Source organism: Patiria miniata, unplaced genomic scaffold, assembly GCF_015706575.1.
Source record: "Patiria miniata isolate m_02_andy unplaced genomic scaffold, ASM1570657v1 HiC_scaffold_21, whole genome shotgun sequence".
NCBI lineage: Eukaryota > Metazoa > Echinodermata > Asteroidea > Valvatida > Asterinidae > Patiria > Patiria miniata.
Window position 1 is genome coordinate 4,845,927 of NW_024037060.1, and position 23,078 is coordinate 4,869,004.

Below are 23,078 nucleotides of genomic sequence, written 5' to 3' on the forward strand. Positions count from 1 at the left end.
AAGGCCCAAATTCGTAGACATATCTGGAGGTCTTGGAAAGTCACAAGTCCACTTCCTGTAAAGAAAATTACAATGTTCTTTATATATTTTTTTCCGGGGAAATGTTAGTTTTCTTAAAATCGTATTTTAAAGTCTAATTTCAAGCACTTTTAGGCCTAGGCGTATATTGTGTCTTGAAACTTGACTTCTATTTGTATTTATTAAGTGTGCAATCGTTGCTTGCTTGCTATCTACCTGTCTGTGTTGTTTGTTTGTTCAGTATTTTTTTAGTGAAGCGCTCGTATTAGCACATATATTTTGTGTATTTTAAAAGCTAGAAAATATCTTACCATCGTCGTCTTGTAGTTCTAAGATAAAGCGTAGTTTTTCTACTTCTGGCATGGAGTCTAACCGATGAAGTCTCTCTCTCAAGTCATCGATGGGTATGGCGGTTCCATGTTCATCGAACGAGTGAAACAGCCTCAAAAAGAACTCCTATATGTTGCATAAAATCATTTACACCGCATTGCAATTTCCTTGTTAATCACGACTAAATTGTCGCATTCGTATTTCCTGTTACATTACAGTACATTATCACTTGTACAATAAAATGCATGGACGTTTTCTCCAGAGGTTGGTGGATGTACCTTTCTCCTTAAATAGCTGCAGTGCATGTATATTTATCAGGGAATGGAGTAAACGAACCTACAAGTATTCAAGCATCCCTTGTATCCCAACTTGCGAACCTCCCCCTCCCCGATTATGCACGAGGGATGTTGGCTAACTTGGTCCCACGAAAAGTCGTCGAGCAACATCATAACCGTCTTGTCTACAAAAGGTGCCTTTCCACCGAGTTGACTTAATCGAGACCGAGTAATCTTCAGATTAAGTTGGCTTTGTACCGAGTCAACATCAGACCAAGCCGACTCCAAAGCAAATTTTGTGCCCCTCAAGGGATGCCAGACTTACCCGTGTCTCCTCTGGAAAAGCCTCCTGAAATTCCTGGGGTGATACTGGCCCGCTCCATTTGCTCCCCAAGTTAACAGTAAGCACGTCTTCCCAAGACATTTGAACACCAGTTTGTCGACTTCTTTACTTGGTGCAAACAGTCACGCAAATAATGTTCATTCCAACATTTTATGCAGTTATTTTGTCGTGTTCGCTTGACAAACAGCTGAGTAATGATAAAGTAAGAGATGATCAAAGCAGATCAAAAGTGGAAGCGGTCTCCGCAATTTGAACTATGACAAATGAAAATGTGGATAGGCCTATACCCTCTATGATAAATGAAAAAAGACGATTTGAATCCTGCCTTTATACATATTGTTTTGTTTATCTTGTCGACTCCAAGCCAACGCAGCAAACTTTTTGGAGTGCTCTATCAAGAACACTTGTTCATTTTGTCTTTTTGAGAGATCCTGTTGGGCAATCGTATCCTATTTTGTTCTCAACCTTGACTTTAAACCTGAGTGCAAGTAGCAAGCTTTGTTCACTGAAGCAACAACGGATCGGGGGGGGGGGGACCGACGGGGGCCATACCCCCCCTCACAAGAAACACACAAAACGAACCCATTTGTTAAAAATTCTATTTTATATTTTTCAGTAACGTCGCAAAAAGGCAGTCATTGCGTGCACCAACCACAAAACTCAACCAAAGCAATACATTTGCACCCCTTCCCTTGCTTTTCATAGTAAATTTGGGGCAGAAAATTGTTGGACCCACTTTTTCGGGAACAAAAAAAAATGCCCCCCCCCCCAAATTGTGTCCTGGATCCGGCCTTGCACTGAAGCATCTCAACCAGAGTGCCACAGTTTTTTGTCAAAAAGAAGGTGCATGTACGTAGAATATTTTTTCTCACAGACTCTCTCAGACAAAAAGTACTGAAAAATGACAAGCTATTGCCAAAAAGTATCGTTTTGAATTCCATAGGCCTATTGTCATATTTCGTATTTGTATTTCGTGCACATTGGTTAAGAATACGCTCCCATCTTATATGTGGGGTTCCCTATATGGAAGTTTCATCCTACTTTAAGAGTCTATGTGTTTATTTTTACATCTTTTGGGGGATCAGAAGTTTCAACCGCTCCTCTATCGCCTTACTGATCATGACAAAAGTACATTGTTGTATTGACTTTCTTCGAAACAAGATGGCAGGTATCAGAATTTCCTTTTATTTTCTTACATTGAAGAAAACAAGTTTAAAACCATAAGAATTAACCAGCAGAAACTCAAACGTACAAACAAACAAAAAAGCTATAAACTAGCAAGCCTATACAAAGATGTATATCACGGTAACAAATCCAGCTTAAACAAATAGAAAAATACAAAATTTAATATCACATGCAAAAACAGTATTCTTTAAGTATCAACTAAAGACAGATCCTTGATTGAATTGACGAAGAGTGTTCATAGAAAGTCCAGCGAATCGTCGCTTAGCAACCACTTATTATTTACCTCTATAGAGGAGTCCGCGAAGTATCATTACAACTCGTCAACAATGTCGAGTGCAGACTTCAAAAAATAACAGAAAGCCGGAACTGTATTCACGGCAGAGAATCCTTGAACTTATCTACACACCTACTTCGAAATACAAAACATTTTGGGGTACAATGCTCTAAACTTTGCCGTGTCATAACGAAGTATTGTCCAAAATAAGGTCGGTCGGAAAATGAGAATTCAAGAAACAAAAAGGGATGCCCTAATGCTTTCATGCTTGAAACAACTTCGATAAATAGGATTTTTTTTGCTACAAATGTTTGCTCAAATCACTCTATGTTTTATAAAACTGCATCATTACTTTCAAACACAATACAAACAAACTACTTCGATAATAACGTCCACTCATCAATAATCACCAACTTAAAACCGTCTGCTTCCCAGCGGACCTTTAGGCATTGGTCGAACCTTGGCCTTTCTTCCTCCCACCGTAGAGGGCGCCGTGCTAGTCACGGGGTCTTGTTTTGAGGATGCTTTGGCTGATTCTGTGGTAACTGCAGTGTTAGGCGTCCCCTTCTTTGCATTGTCATCTCCTGACGAAACCTCGAGAGACGAGAAACAGAGAGTATGAGATACATTCACAAAAACCACAAATGCTTTAAATTATGAGAGTTTTAAAATTGTATTTTAAATACTTACTATGTTAGCATTTTGGTCGCCATGGCCTTTGTGGATATCGCATGTCGGTTTGCCAGCATTGGTTGGTTTTGTAGCGTTCTGAAATGTACAAGTATGAATCAATCACACGAATGTCAATAATACTGGAAGACCTCTGTGACACAGTAAATAAAAATGCAATTCTTGTGTCAGTATCTCACCACTTTTAAGCGGTTTTGTGTAACGTCAGCTTGGAAGCCGTGATGCATGATGGGATATACTTCCTATGAATGTCGGACACTTCGCCCCATTTCCACGTCGCCCCATGTCACTTCGCCCCTAACCACATCGCCCCATCCCCACTTCGCCCCATTCCCACATCGCCCCATCCCCACTTCGCCCTATTCCCACTTCGCCCCATTCCCACTTCGCCCCATCCCCACTTCGCCCCATCCCCACTTCGCCCCATCCCCACTTCGCCCCAGCCGTTACAACTTACATGTAAAAAAAAAATCTCATCTAATTTTTTGGCTTACAAAAAACAATTTCAACAGATTCACTAATTGCTAACCAACGGAAAGAATTAGCCTATCACCAAATGAACAATTCATAACCAACCTCTCAAGCTTGAAGTAAAAGATCCAACTTTGTTCCCAACCCGGCTATACCAACCTGTCTCCCACTTATCTGAGAACGACAATACCTTTGACATCCTAATTTCACTCTTGGAGAAACCAATCTCATCTAAATGAAGTTGTAAGTCACATATCAGACAAATTTTGACGGAACATTTTCCTCAAGGCAGTGAGTTCCTTGTAACTCACTGACCCATACCTACGGATTCTTTTGAATCCAGCCGATTCCAGCGGCTGATGAAGTTATTCACAAGCCAATAGGAGAGGCGTCTCTGAATGGGATAGAGCCATCATCTCTCATCTGTGTCTCTAGCACCACATCAGAGAGTTTGTGTTTTTCCTGAGTTTCTAGAATTGAGAGCATTTATTATCTGGGGTCTTTGGCTGTTTATTTGGTCTGCACCCCTAGACTAGCCTTCACCTTTTTCATACTACATGGGGCGAAGTGGGGATGGGGCGAAGTGGGGATGGGGCGAAGTGGGGATGGGGCGAAGCGGGGATGGGGCGAAGCGGAGATGGGGCGATGTGGGGATGGGGCGAAGTGGGGATGGGGCGAAGTGGTTAGGGGCGAAGTGACATGGGGCGACGTGGAAATGGGGCGAAGCGTCCGACACCCACTTCCTATCACCCATAATTCATCACAGATGAATTGGGAAGATTTCGAGGTCGTAAAAGGTCGCTTTGCCATGTTAAAGCTGCAGGGCGCCCTCATTGTTTTAGAGAAAGTTATACTCACCTAGCCGTCTCACACAATATTGGTATTCCTTCAAGTTTTGTTTCTAAATAGTGGATTGTAAGTCATGTAAATTATTAATTGTTTAACTCACCATCCCTTTCTCGTCTTCGAAGCTGGCATCGCATCCCATCTCAAACTCAAGCTCGGAAATATTGGCTATAGGTGCCATACGACCATTCTGCAAAATAAAAAAAAACACATTATTGTCTCATGTATAAACTATTATATAATATAAATTAATTAATATTAACTCCTGTTGACACGGTTAAGTATTACCGATGTATTTCTACATTCACCGAAATTTGAGAGATGTTCATTACAGTCATGCAAAGCATGCTCTTTACAGCATTCTCCTGAGCAGTGTTGTAGTCGAGTCATGTCACAAGTCCTTTCATAAAGTCCAGTCACAAACTGGATGAACAATGACAAAGGAATGCTTTTGTAACAGTTCATTTGAATAACTAGTGACTTGACTTGAGACTGAATGTGATGGACTTGTGATGGACTTGTAATGGACTTGTGATGAACTTGTGACGGACTTGTGACAGATTTGTGATGGACTTGTGATGGACTCGTGATGGACTTGTGACGGACTTGTGATGAACTTGTGACGGACTTGTGATGGACTTGTGATGGACTTGTGATGGACTTGTGACGGACTTGTGATGGACTTGTGGTAGACTCGACCGTACAACGCTGCTCCTGAGTGATTAAAACAAAAATACACCTATCGTACCTTCATTTTGTCCTTTCCTTTCTGTGACGCCCGTCCCGTGCTAGACGAGCTACCAGTCGACCAGTTGTCCATTTCTTGATCGTCCCCAGGACACCACATCCCAGTCTCCACGTCGGCGCCGGCGAGGAACGCGTCAGAGATCTTCCTCGGCGCCGTGACGCCTGGAACGGCGTCTACGCTCTTTAAGGTGAAGCTCTTGTGTCTCGATCGCCAGTTCTTGCACACGATGGTCATTGAGATGGTTAAGACGACCAAGAGAAAGACTGATGCAAGTAGGACGATGGCAACGATGAAGAACATCTTGTTGATCGGAGATCTCTTTGTAGGATGGGCAACTGAAACATATAAACCAAACGTACTAAATGATCATAAACCCTGTTGAAATCTCTAGAATGTTTCATCGTGGGCTGGATAAGCAGGATGTTGCGCCCTCAGCGGCAACATGCGTTATTGCATTGTTCAGTATGAATGTCCAAACATCTCTGACATGTCTTAGTTTGAACCCCTCCTCCCTTTTCTTAACCTGGCTCCGCCCCCTCTAGCTTCCGATTCGTCTATTCGTACCTGGTTCGCAGTATCTTCCTGGAATGACACCTTGGTATGGGTCCCTGTATCCCTCACTGCAGACACAAGTGAAACTTGTCGGCTGATCGTGACAGGTAGCATGCTCGGAGCAATCGTGGAGATCCTGTGCGCACTCGTCAAGAGCTGCAGCAATTTTAAAAAGTGCCAAGAACTTCAGAGGTAGGAACGAAAGGTAAAAAGAGTGCCCGAAACAAACCCTCCAACAAAATTGAACGTTTCTTTGTTGAAAACAAAACAATGTATCATCGTTTTTGAATAGTTTCGTTCGGAATTCATTAAGAATTGGGAAACGTTTTTGGAGGGAAATAAGACTTTACTTACGAGTCACACGTATAGAATCCGCTGCCACAACCAATCTACCATATCTCAGCAATGTTCCATTTTCTACAGCATTGAGTAGAATAACTTGCAGGTTAGACTGGTTTAGTGAAGATGCCCCGTCCATAATGATTTGGAACTCAGTGACGATGCTGCCAGACCAGAACCGAATAACCTCACAGCCTCGGTACAATGACTCTGTTCTGGAGTCTTGCTGAAATACAAATTCAATCTGCAAAACAGAAGAAAAACAAGAAACAAAGAAGCAGTGCAAACTGCTCACTGACTGGATTGACCTGAAATATACAAATGAAAAATAGAATGGCCCGCTGATATTTCAGCTTAAGCAAGGCCTTCTTCAGAGGCAAATGACTGAGGAACAAGAAACAAACATGTAGCTGTCCCGTATATGGTTGTTTCTTGTTTTGCCTCCAGAGGCAAGTGACTGAGGAACAAGAAACAAACATGTAGCTGTCCCGTATATGGTTGTTTCTTGTTTTGCCTCTGAAGAAGGCCCATTGCTAAGGCTGAAATGTCATGACAATATTATTTTGAATAATAAGAAACACAGCGATAGGGGATGTGTGTTTCCCCAAGACAGTTGAAAGGCAAAGTCGTAATCTTATAATCGTAAGTTCCTGTGTGCTTCTTTTCTTTGACAATAAAAAGAACAATCGAGTACTTACTGCATCCTGTACATGCGCAGAAAGCTCCATAAAAGTTGCACTGGTTGGATCTTCTAATTCCGGAGTGTAAGAGGCAGATACCGCGTTGTTTTCTCCGCGAATGAATGCATCTATCTTAAATCTTCCGTAGAATGAGATACCCTCTGGGAAAAAAAGAAGGTATCGATGAAAATCTAAATACCATTTTCAGATAAGTGAAACACAAAACCTGAATATCACCAGCTTCGTATTTTACAAAATTTGTGTTCACTTTTTCCCCTACTATTTTCATTTTCAATGTTAGAGATATACCATGTACAAATTTGCTTCTTTTTTAACTTGCAAGATTGAAGACATTTTATACGAAGCCAAAACTTACAATTAAAACTTACAAGTACATTTTAAAGCTATTTCAAAACAGCTGCAATTTTGCTCATGTTCCCTTTTTAACCCAGACTAAAAATTATTATATAGACTTTATCATGTGCATCTAGTTACCTATACAGGTGTCTGTCTTGTCTTTGAAGTACCCTTGTCTGCAATCGCATCGATACGAGTCCTTTGTATCCGCGCAGATCTCTGTGAGTTGGTCACAATTGTCCAGATGCAGTCGGCATTCATCGACTAAACATAAACCAAAAAAATAGGCAATATTTCAAACTAGCACAGATACAAGATGTCACTTGCAATAAATAATATTGTTGTCCTTTAGCTGTATTCGTTTCAAGAGATATGGTCATCTCAAAATCATAACCCACAATAGACGCGCATCTATAGACTGTTCTCACTGGTCTGAATTTTTTGTGGAGACATGGCATCCATCTGTTGACTTTATGTACTATAGCACTTATAAAACATCATTTACCTGTTTCATAAGTGTTCTCTGCGGTCGTTGCAGTTGCAGTTGCCTCGGCATGTGAAGTCATAGGAGTCAAGCTGATGCTGGCGAAAGGTTTAACCGTTGAGCTGGAGGTTACATCTGAAGACTTGGTAGTTGTTTCATCATCTGCATCAGAAACACTTGACATCGGTACAATGGAAGATTCCAAGGAGGAAGTCGTTCCAATCGATGGAGAAGTTGATTCCAAGACGAAAACTGTACTCAAATCGCGCTTGGGTGAAGTTGATAATTCGGGCAAGACAGTTGTAGATTCCAACGAAGGAGAAGTGGTTAGTTCAGCTGTGTGAGACGTTGTTGACTCAGGAAAGGGAGACGTTGAGGCCAATACTGGGGAAGTAGACACATTGGGTACGGGCAAGGTTGTTGATTCGAGTGAGGGAGTTTTGGATTCTGAGGAAGGAGTGGTCGATTCGGACTCAGGGGTAGTTGACTCGAGAAGGGAAGTTGTTGATTTCATCAAAACAGGGGTAGTTTGTTCGGGCGTGGGAGACGTCGTCAATCCAGGCAAGGGAGGAATCGATTCAGTCACTTGACTTGTTGATTCGGGCAAGGATGTTGTGGATTTCAGTGAAGATGAAGAAGAAGAGGTCGATTCTAGAAAGGCCGAAGTTGTTTCAAAAGAGGGAGTTTTGGATTCTACCCGAGGAGAGGTAGTCATTTCGGGCGAGGAAGAAGTTGTTGATTCAGGCAAGGGAGATGCTGATTGCACTACTGGAGAAGTAGTCAATTTGGACATGGAAGTTGTTGATAAAAGTGAGGGGGTTGCAGACACTGAAGGAGAAAATATCGTCGATTTGGGGGTTGTAGAATTCGATGGTATTGGAGATGTTTGTGACAGCGTGAATGAGGTTGTAGCGCCTGTTTCAGATGAAGCCGTTGACGGTGTGGAGTGACCGGTCGAGTTGTACATTGTAGCACTTGTTTCCATCATGGGGGAAGTTGTTGTTTCCATCATGGGGGAAGTTGTTGTTTCCATCATGGGGGAAGTTGTTGTTTCCATCATGGGGGAAGTTGTTGTTTCCCTCATGGGAGAAGTTGTTGTTTCCATCATGGGGGAAGTTGGTGTTTCCATCATGGGAGAAGTTGTTGTTTCCATCATGGGGGAAGTTGTTGTTTCCCTCATGGGGGAAGTTGTTGTTTCCATCATGGGAGAAGTTGTTGTTTCCATCATGGGGGAAGTTGTTGTTTCCATCATGGGGGAAGTTGTTGTTTCCATCATGGGGGAACTTGTTGTTTCCATCATGGGGGAAGTTGTTGTTTCCATCATGGGAGAAGTTGTGGTTTGCAGCATGGGAGAAGTTGTTTCCTTCTGGGAAGAAGTTGTAGTTTCAAGCATGGAAGATGATGTTATTTTCAGTATGGTAGATATCGTTTCCAGCGTGGAAGAAGTTTTTGTTTTCGTTGTGGGAGAAGTTGATATTTCAAGTATAGGCGAAGTGATGGTTTTCAGCATGGAAGTTGTGGTTTTCAGCTTGGGAGAAGTTGATGTTTCCAGCGTCGGAGAAGACGTTGGTTCCAGCATGGGAGAAGTTGTTGTTTTCGGCATGGAGGTGGTTGTGGTTTCCATCAGAGGAGAAGTTTTTGATCCAATCATGGGAGAAGTTGTTTTGTCCATCAAGGGAGAAGTTGCTGTTTCCAGCAATGAAGAAGTTGTGGTTTCCAGCAATGAAGAAGTTGTGGTTTCCAACATGGGGGAAATTGTGGTTTCCATCAGGGGAGAAGTTATTGATCCCATCATGGGAGAAGTTGTGGTCTCCACCAAGGGAGAAGTTGCTGTTTCCAGCAATGAAGAAGTTGTGGTTTCCAGCATGGGGGAAGTTGTTGCTTCCATCAGGGGAGATGTTGTTGATCCCATCTTTGGAGAAGTTGTGGTTTCTATCAAGGGAGAAGTTGCTGTTTCTAGTATGGAAGAAGTTGTGGTTTCCAGCATGGAAGAAGTTGTGGTTTCCAGCATGGGGGAAGTTGTTGTTTCCATCAGGGGAGATGTTGTTGATCCCATCTTTGGAGAAGTTGTGGTTTCTATCAAGGGAGAAGTTGCTGTTTCCAGTATGGAAGAAGTTGTGGTTTCCAGCATGAGGGAAGTTCTGGTTTCCATCAGGGGAGAAGTTGTTGATCCCATCATGGGAGAAGTTGTGGTTTCAAGCGTGGGAGAAGCTGTTGTTTCCAGCATGGGAATCGTTGTTGTTTTCAGGGTGGAAGAAGTTTCTGTTTTCACCATGAGATACTTTGTTGTTTCCGGCATGGGGGCGGTTGTGTTTTCCACCACGTGAGGAGTTTCTATGTCCAGCACGGGAGAAGTTATTTCCACCATTGGAGAAGCTGTGGTTTCCATCGTGGGAGAAGTTATTAATTCCAGCACGGGAAAAGTTGTAGCTTCCAGCATGGGAGAGGTTGTAGTTTTCAGTATGGGAGAAGTTGTTGTTTCCATCATGGGGGAAGTCCTGGTTTCAATCATGGGAGAAGTCGTGGTTTCTATCATGAGGGAAGTTGTGGTTTTCTGCATGGGAGAAATTGTTGTCACAATAGGGGCAGAAGAGCTTTTTATCGCAGCTTCGGTTGTGGTTAATATTGGTGTGAGCTTGACAGCCTTTGTGGATGCCGTCGCCATGGATGTTGTCTTGGCAACAGCGGGGTCGATAGAAACGGATGAAAGAAACGCGTGGATTCTGGATGATGCAGACGAAACTTGAGAGGTTGTCAGACTGGATGGGCCAGGAGTTGGAGTCTTAAACAATGCATTTTCTTCGGACGTCATAAGTGACACTCTAGCAGATGTTTTGGCGCGAAAATCTGTTGTGGGTGAATCAGAGATCACAGATTTTGATGTTGATGATTTGTTCTTTAAGGGAAATTTAGTTGTAGGAGCGATCTCCGTGTTTTTCATCTCCGTAGTTTGCATGGTCTGGACGTCTTCTGAAGTTGCACGGGAACTTGAAGATATCGCATGCCCTGATGTTGTCTGATTGTCTCCTGATCTACCTGAAGTTGATTTCGCTGATATCATTGTAGTTGAACGAGTGGAACCTGTTGGCAATTCAGACATCAACCCAGTCATTGCCGGCTCTGTCACATTATCTCTCCCCTTACTGGCTAGGATTTTTGTTGGATGCGTACCCCAAATTGTTGATGTAGAGGTCGTGAGTTTTGGTGTAGAAATGCTGTCTGCATTTACAGGTGATGGGGTCGCCATGTTGGTGGATGATTTGGTTGCTGATTTAGAATAGTGTGTAAAATGTGATGAAACTTTAATTTTTGGAGACTCGGTCACAGGGGAAGAGGGAAAGAGTGTAGATGGCGACTCATCTGTCGACACCAAAGTTGGACTTGAAGATGACACATGTTTAAAGTTTGTGGATTGTTCCCAAGATTCGGTTGACGTTTGAGTGTTAACTGCAGTTGATGTTGAATGCGTTATTTCAGTGGACTTTGGTGGAGTTTTTCCTGATGTATAAGGTTTTCTATTGGACTCCGTTGTATCGTGATGTATCTGAGTCTGTGTTGAAGGTTTTGTGACGTCAGGGTCAGGTTGGCGTGAAGGAGGTGAAGTCTGGACGTGTTCAGATTGCGTTCTATTCAAAACCTCCATTGTTGCTTTTTTTGAAGACAAATCCACTTGGGTCTTAGTTGGAGCAACGTGACTAACAAACCTAGTCTGCAAATGCACATTTGTATCAGTCCCCTCAAAAGTAGGTCTGGGTGAATTCTCAGAGGTGGAAACCTCTTCTCGGTGAACTGCAGTTGACCTATAAATTAATGGCTCATCTGATGTCACGAGATCAATTGCTTCAGAGTTGGAGGCAGACGACATCATAGTTTCCCTGAAAACTGTGTTTGTTGTGACGGTGTCAGACTCCCGGGTGGAGATGAATTGCTCACTTGCGGTTTCTTCGAAAAATATGTCTTCAGTCTTGCTACTTGGAGATGTGAAAGATTTATCGGGCGGAGTGCCTGGAGAGGTTGGAGATTCATCAGCAGTCATCTTCGTCTTGTGTTTATCTGTGATGTGTTGGGTCTTTGGTGGGTCAGAATGTTGCTTTGATTCATGACGTTTGTGGTCGGAATCTGTGGCTATTTTAGGTTTTTGAGTTATGGAGGTTGGTATTGTGGTTTGTGCTTCATCGGTCACCTTAGATTCAGCTGGGACGGTACTCGTTGGATCTCGTAGGTAAGAATCGGTTTCTGATTCAGGGATCGTCTTCATGGTAAGCTTCTCGATCAGCGACATAGGTGGTGTAGAAGGCTCCTCATATGTCAACTTTGATTCTTCGTGTGTGTTTGGAATGGGTGTGGTCGTCTTAGAATCAGGCGTGGATGGATGGAATCTGCCATACAGATGAGATGTTGTGACAACTTTCTCACGTGTAAGCGAAGGAGAGGTTTCCACAGTTGTCAAATCACCAAACAAAGGTGTCTTAGATGGTACAATTTCAGTTGACTGTACATGGGAGTTAGTAGATTTTTGCTCAGACCTACTGGACTGGGTTTGATTTTGACTCGATATCGTTGAATCTGGTGTGTTGACGGTGCTGTTAGAAATTGCATTCAGCGGTGTAGTGGTGCCGATTGCTGTCTCCTTGAAGTTATGAGATGAGTCTTGTGAATCTGTTGCAGTGGGATGAGATGAGACCTCAATGCTCGTATCTTCTACTTGAGTCTTGCATGTAGCCACCACAATTACCGCGTACAAAAGGGCCAGAGTGTAGACGACTCCTAATCGTGACAATAGAAACAACTGCCGCCTTGGTTTAAAAGATGAAGTGCGCCCGCGCCGAAGTTGTCCATCCGACGACGGAGTAACTGCGATTCCCTCTGAAACATTCTGCCGAAATCCATGGGGACGAGGATGGAATCCCAGCCGTGAAAGACGCAATGATGATCTGGAAAAGCCTTTAATGGAAAAAAAGACGGAATGGCTCAATTAATTTACTTCAATGACCGTGTCATGGTTAACTTTTTTTCATTCAGACTAAAGCGTCCTACTAAGTTAAAGTGTCCCATCCCGGTATTTTTGCTCTTAATTTCAGGGCATTGTTGGCTCCGTGTATATATTAGGTGAAAATTTCCCTGATGTACAGGGTGAGTAAAAAAATGTCCCTTTGGATATGTCCTTATCTCCCACAAAAAAGAGAAAGGTTACCAGTTTTTTTCTCTTCAGCCAACATTCGGTCTGGGTATTGACCACATTCAGTACAAATTTCACTGATATTCAGCCATGCACGAAAACGATACAGGCCTTTCTTTGTGACCACCCCAAAACACTACCAACACATATCCAAAGCGACATTTTTTGACTCACTCTGTATTATTAGCACCAATAAGGGAGAATGAAAGTTACACCATGGTGCTATAAGCGTAAGCATTCAGTCTTACTCCAGTTTGGGCCATTTTGGGAGAAAAGACCTGACAGCAAGCACCACAGGTGCTTTTTATTCCATAATTAGCAGCCTCTTTCAAAACGTCTTCGCAAAAATAAGCAAAGGGGAATCGTGAAAGTGCAGCATGAGGGTGTTTACTGGGCCACCTTAATACAACCGTGAAGGGAGTTCAATGAGCAGCAATAGATGCCTTCCATGCTATGCACGGGTGATTTATTGTCTGACACTTAACACGACCAGTGTCAATATGTTTGTGTTTTTGGATGATGAATGAACGAAGTAGGTGTTAAAAATGTCGGTATATGGAAAGTTGCTGAATCATGCATGTGCCGTGTCAAGTAGAGTTCCATAAAACATAATATGGTTCTATCGGGTGGTCTCATAGAAGATGCATATTTTGTCCCATTTTTAAGTGATTTTCAGAGTTTGAGCTAGCTCTTTTAAATTAAATTCGAAACATTGGCTTCTTTGCCAACAGTTTTGAACGCGTCGGGCTTGTCTTACTCACTCGCAATAATTATATTCGTATATTCTCAGAGTAACAGCATGTCAGCGGAAACTATTTTAAAATGCGTAAAAAGTTTTCGATAATGTTCACATTTAGTCGCCACTTCCCTTCTTGTTCTTCTCTTTTGTTTCTACTGAAAACTTGAAGATGATTTTTTTTCTCGTGTAATTTCTTAAAGGTACCTTTTCCAGGTTGCCAATTTCTGTTGTCTTTCAAAGCGATAAGCACAACCAGCTTGACACAGGTAAAGAACACATAGCCAGAATATTATTTATTGACAAGTCGGTCACAAATTGGAAGCTCGGGCACATTTTGAAAATCAATACAACATGTTGTTTGTGTAATTCATTGTCTTTGTTTGTCCCAGAACCAGGCCATTGTTTGTTTCCGGGAAGGTAAAAAGTCAGATATTTGGAATAAACAGACGACTGATTCATAGCTGTCTGTTGATCCCACCGGCGTCATTTTATTCTAGTGTCATTTCGAATCGTTTTGACATTTGACAGTTGTACAAATTCATCAATTTGTTTTATTTCAGTTCTTATTTCTTTGTTTCGAGTGGCCGTTAGATTGAGTGGCCGGGGGGGGGGGTCGGACAAACCTTATAAGAAGTGCTTCTAGAATTTCCAAAAGTTACATAAACAAACCGTATCAAAGTGGAAATACAGGCTGTGAAATCGGCTACAAAGAAATTAAGCAATGGTACAAACATGCCGAACGTAATAGTACTAATTAAGTACTATCCGATCTATTTACATCATACCGATATTTTTTGTTTATAATGAAAATATAGACGGATGATATACATTGTATATAATGATTTTTTTGGTAGTGTTTAAATTCCGGGTCAATTTGACCTCGTGCCGAAATAACCCTCGTTGTGTGAGTGCGCATACTCGTGAACATCTGCGCGTGCGCATTATGGACGTCAAAGCACGCAGGTTTCGTGGGGTAAAGTGGGGTGGTTCTTATTACATTGCGATATTATTTTTATTTTTGTGTGTGCGACAGAAAAGAGACACTGTGTCAACCCCCCCCCCCCCCCCCTCCAGACACACACACAATGCAGACTTTAATATACAGGCCCGCCTCGCAAGAAATAAAACCATCACCATTCCAAGCTATTATTGCATCAAAGATATTACATCTTAAAAGTCACTTGACCCCAAATAAAGGTCACCAATACGTATCATTAGCTGCTTCGATCGGCGGCCCCCCGTCTTATTTACGAGTGTAAAGCCGTGGTGATGTCAGGGGTAACACGACCCCTTAATCACATCATACCCCCGTGGGGGTACAAACTGCCTGTCCGAATTCCATCGCAGGTGAACCAGTTGAAAGCACTTTGTGGATGATCATTTATTTTTAGGAAAGGGAAGGATTATGTCCCGTGCCTGTATTTTTCTGCAATGCGATAGGCCTACATATGGTTATTGTTAGAGAGTCACAACCTTCATCTGAAAACAATATCAATATTAAATGGGTTTTCCGTCCCGATTATTAGCATGTACGTGACATTACCTGATGGAAAATACAGAAACATTTGGGCCACGGGGTGGCTGTCTGCAAAAAGTCTAGTTTTATATACCGAGAATTTCAGAGGCTTTCGGGATGGCAGTTTGGTCCTACTCGCCAAGTTAAGAAGGCAATGATGGAAGGATATTGATTTTCAATAAACAAATATTGTTTTCTGTTATACCTGCCAAGCAAACTTTTCTCTGCGGATTCTTAGATAATCATTATTATTAATTCAAATCAAATACAGATGCAGCTGGTAAATGTGATTTTAAATCAATTCACTTTTAATGTAAAAAATTCTTCACTTACTTTGTACCGTGACAAATTTGCAAAGCAGCCGGCGTCAACAGCACAATCTCTATAATGAGTTTAGCACGCAACAAATTAAACCAATTTTCTTTTACAAATACGGTTCACTTTATACTACCAAACTAACAAATCTGATTTGTGTACACACTGAACCATATGTCCGAATAAGTATTCGCTGTGATGAGTTTCACACGTTGTGGTGTCTCCAAATCTATCCGTTCCAACTACCAAAAGTTGACACAAAAATCTGACGTCACAGCGGTAACAAAATTTGTTACAAATTAAATCTCAAGCGAGTGACGCCAGCACCAAAAAAACAAACAAACAAAAAAACCCCCAAAAAACCAATAAGCACCGCATACAGTTTGGGATGAATTTGATTATACTTATTTTTATACCGACCACGTTTAAGATTCACAATTAGTCCAGTGTGGTGTTTTTGCACAAGTTGCAACATTTCCCGTAACAGCGGTCGATGACCCCCTGAGACTCATACCCAACTGCATTTGTCCTACTTTTCATTGTCCTTGATTATTACTTAGAAGGGAAAAAAATAATAGACTAAGTCACTCGGTGAGGCAAGTCTGGGAGTGGTGTCATGGGGAATGTTGACGTATTATTTTCTGTCGAACATGTGTTCCATCGGGGACATTGTCTGGTCAGTCAACTTTAGCTGAAATGCTTCAAACAGCGAGACATTGGGAAAAATGAGGCAGCACTCAGTCCAAGGTATGAAAACAAATTCCACCTTTTTCCCCCACAGAATATACTATAAAATACCTCACACCATGGTAGCTAGATGATGACAAAACACTATTCTCCAATTGGAATTCGAAGCAGCACGACTTAATATTTGATTTGTATTGAAACTTTGAAGTTTTTAAATGTTGCATCACATTTTCATTATTATTTTTTAAAATTTATATTGGAGTCAGTACACTTTGTTTGGGATTATGTTTTCAATGGAATTGCATTATTTATTTATTTGTTTGTTTATTAGATAATTTCTCAGGCACGAGACAATTTAAATATAGAAATGCCCATTATTTGCAAATGGGCCAAGTCGAAATCGAAAGGGAATATTTGCAATGGTTTTCGACGAATGAATCATGCCAACAGTCATAAATAAAAGATTGCAATCCGAATGTGTTTCAAAATGTCACACCAATTCGAATTTGTAGTCCGTGCCCTTTTTCAGTAATAAAATATCTCAGAGGAATTTAAAATAACTGGTTCTACGTAATTCTTATTATCAACTGTTGAAATGTATAGTGTGATTTTTGTTTATACATGTAATAGTTTAGAGCCTATTAAAATCTTCTCTTCTTTTCAGATAGAAAGATATAATATTTCGATTTTGAAGCCGAAACACCACGGTTCCAAACATGCCAAACGCTCACCCACCAGCGTGGTAAACTGGGTCGGTCAGACGGGCTTAACGCGCCGTGCCCCCTGTCTAGTCACGCGTCTCTGATCCCGCCAGACTCCATCTCCCCCGTAAGATCATAAAACACAAACGCAAACAAACAAAACTCACAACAGGTGGCAAGGGTTCTTCATTACATTTGTCTTTTCCCCTGACAAAAAAACATCAACTGGAAATGTGAGCCTTGAACCGGCACAAAATCGAGTTCAACTTCAGGTCTATTACATGTTGGCGGTTTTTTCTTTCCTCTTGACTGACGGAGAAGATGAATGGTACCCCGTCCTCTGGGACAACTCCAGGCAGAATTAAGATGGAGTGGGTCTCTCACTGTCTAGAGCAGACTCGGGGACTAGTAACATTAGAATCTTTAAAATTCTGCTATTGAATAAAGTTATCTGTTCTGCATCAAATCAATGTAGCTCATAGTTTAAACCATGAAGTCGATCGATGAAATCGTTTTGGGGATTCGAACCTGGCTGTCACCATTTTGCAAGAGGAGTGGTTGACAGGTCAAACGTCTAAAAGTTTGATTCAGGTACCGCATGTCATAGTCAACGCGATGATTAATTTTCACACAAAAATTGAGTGTTTTCTTAAGCATGCCTATCACTGCTGTTTTTCAGCACAGGTGTTATGTTATATTGAAAAACTGAATATGCATCATTTAAATTTATGATTTAAAAATCATCCGATAACATAAATGTTAAATGTTAAATGAAAGTTGTGATTCCGATTCCCACTAACATTGCACAGACGAACTCTATTTGTTGGGAAACAACCGATAAAGAAGTTTGTACAGCATTTTCAGTTTCATTTTAAAATTCTGAGCCACCGTGACTGCCTGTCCTGCGGTCCCGGTCGTTAACCCGCGGCTGAGGTCATTCGTTTGGTCCCCGGCCAATTGCGGCCGGGTCTGTCGCAATCTGGGATGTCATTTTTTGAGAGGGATGATTAATGTTTGAATTTTTTTTAAACAAACTTCTCCCTAGAACCTTACTAACAGCTTATTTAACTTGGAAGATTTTCGCTCGTCCAATAAAAGGTAAAACAATGTGCAAATAATATCACGTCCATGAAAATGAAAATGAAGCCCCATTTTTTTCTTCAGTAACAATTGTTGTTACCTTTGAATAACAGTGGTGTAAAAGAGCTAACATCTCATTTGAATGCGTCATTTCCTCAAGGGCGGATCCAGAACACAATTTTTTGGGGGGCCAAAAAAAAATTTGGTCCCCCAAAAAAAGTGGGTCTCAAAAATTACGGCGTGGGGTTCGGGGCCCGTGAGGGCCCCGAAAATTTTTTTGGATTCTAGATGCTCTGTGGTGCGATCTGAGGCAATTTCTGACCACTTTAACCAATTTTTTTTGAGGAAAAGATGGTGGTGTACTCATTGCCTGCCTTTATTGCGATGTCACATTAAAAAAAAAAAAAAATTGGTTTCGTTTTTGGGGGGGGGGGGGGGCATGGCCCCCTTTGGCCCCCCCCCCCCCCCTGGATCCGCCCTTGCATTTCCTATCAAGTGCGAGTGCACAATGAGTTATGGCCGTCTTGCATGAATATCTTGCATGAAATTTATCAAAATGATCCCTGCCAGAGCTTAAAAATGCTACGCCCAAAAATGTGACGCTGATGGCACATATGGAACACCATATTTAAGATTTATACCAATATTTATAGCGATTTGTGATAAATACCACGTGACTATAGCATCATTGCAAATGTTTCGCCTTCATTTACAAACTTTTCATAAACATCTTTCCGAATTGTGACCAAAAAAAATTGTAAAGTATTTAATGTATTTTTTAAATTTTTTTGTTGAAAATTAAAATTTGGTAGTTACATTATTATGGGAAACTTAGGGGGCTTATTTTGGTCAATTTTCTGGGGTCCGACCGACCGACCACGAAGTGACATGTAGAAGCTCCTGCCAGAGCTTAAAAAAAACCCTGGGAGTAAACACCCCACCGACTGATACAACTCTAGGAACTGAACCTTAAATGTGAACCGTCTTGCCCTGGACACGTTTGGGTTCAATAAGAGAGTAAATTCCACAGGCCCAATCAAGGCTCTGTTTATCATTGCTTCCTGCTTTGCGGAAGAGTTTATGTTGGATGCATGCCAATACCATTCTTCTGACACCTGTTTTGAGGTGGACTCAATGACAGTTTATCTTATCAAAAAAAAGTTATAATGCAAGCACCTGCAGTGAAAGCGAAAGGGAGGGAAAACATCCGGGCTTCCAACAGCGACTTGATGAGGTTGCCCAGTCGTGCGTAAAAAGCGATCTTAATCGTTCGTCTAAAAAAATAATCGGCTGACGTAAAATTAGTGAGAAATCAAACTACGGGGGCTAACACATGTGGCAAACTGCGAGAGGCTTGAAATTTGAAAATTAACGCAAGAGCAACCGATTGAAGAATTGCCCTTAATTGTTTTGAAACAGTGGTGTATCAAAGAAATCTCCTCCCAGATTATGTTAAAATAGTTTGGTTTTCAAGAAAATAAAAATACCGGAAAACGTTCCGGTTCCTTATTGAAACAAGCAAAAACAAATTGTAGATTACCTCTAATATCTTATTGTACTGTGTTGATTTTTATACATTGAAAATCTCTGAAAAGGAGATTGAAAAAGGGTCTGGACCATGCACCCCTACCCTGAAAAAGGCCGGAATTGGGAATAATTTTGAAAGAAGGAAAAACTCCAATATTGTTTATTTCCAGGTGGATGATACGAGCTTTGTTTTGTTTTGTAGTGAACGAATCAAAACCAAACCAAACCATGCACATTTTGTGCTTAAAAGATACAGAACCCATTACTCTTTCTAAATTCTACCACACTTTCTTTGAAACATAACGCTAATTCTTCGAGAGCACAGGCTTTTCGTCTTGTAATTTTTGGGTACCGTTAAAAAAGTTGAAACTCTATTTTGGTCGAGATTGGAAATCGGTTCGCACGAAAAGGGGATTATTGAAAGTCGCAACTGTTACCTCCCCGCTATGCCGACCTATATATTAGGCTAAGATTTTCTTTAGATTTCAATCCTGCGTACCACCTGATGCAAGATTTGCGTTGTCATAACAATTAAGAGGTTCACCACCCGAGCACGCACGTTTAGACTAAACATCAATTCATCAATGAATGATGTGTCAAAAGCAGATCAAGTCTGCCATGTTTTGTGGAAAACCCTTCAAATAATGAACTTGCTTATGATTTTCATGTCAAGTCACGGAAGTTCTTCTTCTATAACCTCAATGCGGAGCCTTCGGGGATAATTTGGGCGCATGAGTGCATGCAACATGGGTTACGTCTTGCTGCTTGTAGTTTGAGTGACAGACTAGTTATGCCAATTATCATGCCAATTATCATGTTCATGGTCAATAAACAATTTCGCAGTTCGGAACAACTTCCGTCTTTCAGCAATTAACACCTCTAATAGCATCCATGGATCCAAACTAAACACCAGTAATAAATTATCCCACAGCAATGGACTATCCTTCAAAATCTTAAATCGTGAGTGACGTGAAGAGACTATTATCATGTTAGATTTAGAATGGTTTCCAAAACATTTAATTCGCTAAGTCGGAAGTTAGACTAGATAAAGCTAGTTTTATCGTCTGAATTAAATGGTTTTGGTAGATTATTAAAATCTAACCCTAACCCTCTAACTCTAACCTTTATTCTTACTGTTACTTTAAAATCGGTTTTCCAGGTATAGGTAACCCTTCACTTCTCGATGATTCTTTAAACCATAGTGGGAATCAAGTTTTTTTCAGGGTTTCGTAGTCGTTTCTTTTTAATATCGATCGCGCAATTTTTAAACAGTTAAAGAATTTTATCTGAGATTATTCTACCTTAATCGAATTTCTTTTGCTTCGGAGTTGTGGCCGGACGTTGAGGCAGTGTGACAACATTGTGAAACAATTAACAGTTTGAAAATAGAATCATTGAAAAAGATGGTTCTTTAGCCTAAGTTTTCTTTCCGATGTTTATACAAGGAACAATATTTTACAAATGAGAGGTATTCTGGAAAAACGATTGTTACTAAATATATTATGCGTTGAATGGAGAATTAGAGCATGCAAATTATCTTACCGGACATGATGGAAGTTGCACTGGCTTGGAATTCACGGAGTCTTAGAAATCAGCGGAGCTGCATCCTCCTCGGGCCGTCTACCACGGAGCAAAAACCCCACTGACTTCCAGGAGAGCGACTGTCTACCTGGCTATCTTTGGTTGCGATGGGTGGGCCATAGCACGACCTATCTGCTTCTTGGTGTATCACTTCCAGGCGTTTTGATTGGCTCCCGGTGGGGTATGGAAAGCCCCATGCAACCAACCCCCTCCAAAAAAAAAAAAAAAATAGTTAGCGACGTGGTAGATGCGAAATGCGACAGAGATGCATATTAATAATATGCGGATTTGCCTATGGTTGGAGGTGGTGGTATATAAACTGTTGATTTTTTGAAAAAAATATACAAAATTATTTTATTATTATGATTATTTGTATTAGAGGTTGGTTCCACTGGGATCAAAACTCCAGCCCCTCTTAACCTTAAATTTGAAATATTCTGGGTTATTTTTAGTCGGTAGCCTACATACAGTTTAATTTGCAGCATGTTTTTATCTTTGACTTCGCATTATGTCAATCTGGATACCTATAGCAGTGACGTAAACGAATCAATGTCGACGCATTTAAAAAAAAAAATTGCATCAGGCGTGCCATAGCCTTATCCAAGTTGATGTGATCTGCAGGCCTTTATACTTCCTATTCTTGTAACGTGTACATCCCTATCAGTTTGTCTGGATAATGAAATGTCATAAATCACAAAACACATGTGGTGGCCGATGTCAAGGAGTCACTGAGTGTACATTAATGACTCGAACGTGCACGTGACCTGACAGGGCACGTGACGATGTTGTTGTAGCAGGCCCGGGGGCAACATAAACAACAGAATTCTCACAAAAGGGAACAATAAATTTCATGTTTCGTAACCTGCAAGTGTACGTGGAGCAACCTGGGTCAGAACGAAACCGTTTGCGATTCTTGGCTCAAGTTGATTATGGTGGTTACAAAGCAAAGCCTCGTTTTTGTCTCCACGAAAACGAGCCTCTCGAGTGTAACATTATTTTCCAGTTCATATTTTTGTAACTAAAATAGACTACCCTCGTAACAGTTCACAATAAAATAAAAATGAAATAAGAACGTTGCCCGACCTCATGCATAATCATCTTTGGAACATGGCAATTGAGAAAACGTTAGCACGGTCACATAGTTTACTGTTGCAACTTTGTCAAGCGAATTATGTATCTGCACTCCGGAATGGTACATTTTTTTCTGTACCAAGTTGGAATGGAACCAAATAGGCCACACCGCACTGTGATTCGAGGTATCCTGTTCTTCTAAATCCGGTCATTATTATTTTTATTCCCTGGTGACATAATAAACATTATGCGCACTGCTTCGACGGTGGATACGCGATTTATGCGAGTCGAGAGACCGGTCCAAATATCGAGGGATATTTCGGCTGATCTTGAGACGCAGGAAGTCACCACCTGCTGTGTAGGTATGTGATGGCGTCTGCCCTTTATTATTGGAGCGCGACGTTCACGTACGTACCAGGCCGCCTTGGCCCTATGCAAGAGGATCTGATCCGCGTACGGTGGGCAAGGCCACGGTACGAATGTCTGATATGTCAGAGCATGTATATTTCATGCGACCCGGCCCGTGCGCCAGCCAATCGAAGTGGTCTTTAATGAGTGTGACGCAATTTCGACCAGAAATGTGGACTAAGCTGTAGATTGGTCAATAGTCACAGGTGTGTAAAAGCCCCTAAGTTCCTAGCGTATTATATACCACGTGACGTTTACATTTACCACATTTTCTTCACGCCATGAACGGAATTTTCATGAACAACTCCGCAAATTGTTACAAACAATTTTTGTCAAGTAGTTAATGTATTTTGTTTGCTTTTTTTTGGACAGTAACAAGTTGGTACTTACAGTTTTATGGGTGAGTTGGGTTTTTTGGGGGTCAAATGTTTGGGGGGGACCGACCGACCGACCGACCGACCGACACCAAAGTGACTTGTAGAAGATCTGTTGCCAGAGCTTAACGGAGGGCGATACGCAATGACGATACTATCTCCCTCGAGGATACATTACAGGTTGCCCTTTTCCATTTAAGCGCCATTTATTTCACCAGTGTTGAAACCCCCCCCCCCCCCAATATTTATAAAGAGTACCCTTATTTTAACAAGTTTCCTTTAAAAAAAAATTTTTTTTAAAGAAGGGC

The 23,078-nt window shown here is 41.4% G+C and overlaps 1 protein-coding gene across 3 annotated transcripts; it reads right to left on the bottom strand.

Moving 5' to 3' along the window:
- Positions 1 to 2,130: 2,130 nt before the first annotated feature.
- LOC119729545 (mucin-5AC-like) lies at positions 2,131 to 21,079 on the bottom strand. 3 transcript variants are annotated; one of them, XM_038202149.1, is made up of 10 exons: positions 20,879 to 21,079; positions 7,614 to 12,536; positions 7,247 to 7,372; positions 6,770 to 6,912; positions 6,087 to 6,315; positions 5,745 to 5,888; positions 5,181 to 5,515; positions 4,536 to 4,622; positions 3,116 to 3,193; positions 2,131 to 3,019 (listed from the first exon to the last, which is right to left on the bottom strand). In XM_038202149.1, exons 1-10 carry the CDS (start codon positions 20,883 to 20,885, stop codon positions 2,840 to 2,842), a joined length of 6,252 nt encoding a protein of 2,083 aa, XP_038058077.1. In that variant the 5' UTR covers positions 20,886 to 21,079; the 3' UTR covers positions 2,131 to 2,839. The 3 variants fall into 3 exon arrangements, with proteins under 3 accessions (XP_038058077.1, XP_038058079.1, XP_038058078.1); XM_038202151.1 differs by lacking the exon at positions 7,247 to 7,372; XM_038202150.1 differs by lacking the exon at positions 3,116 to 3,193.
- Between the last annotated feature and the right edge of the window lie 1,999 nt (positions 21,080 to 23,078).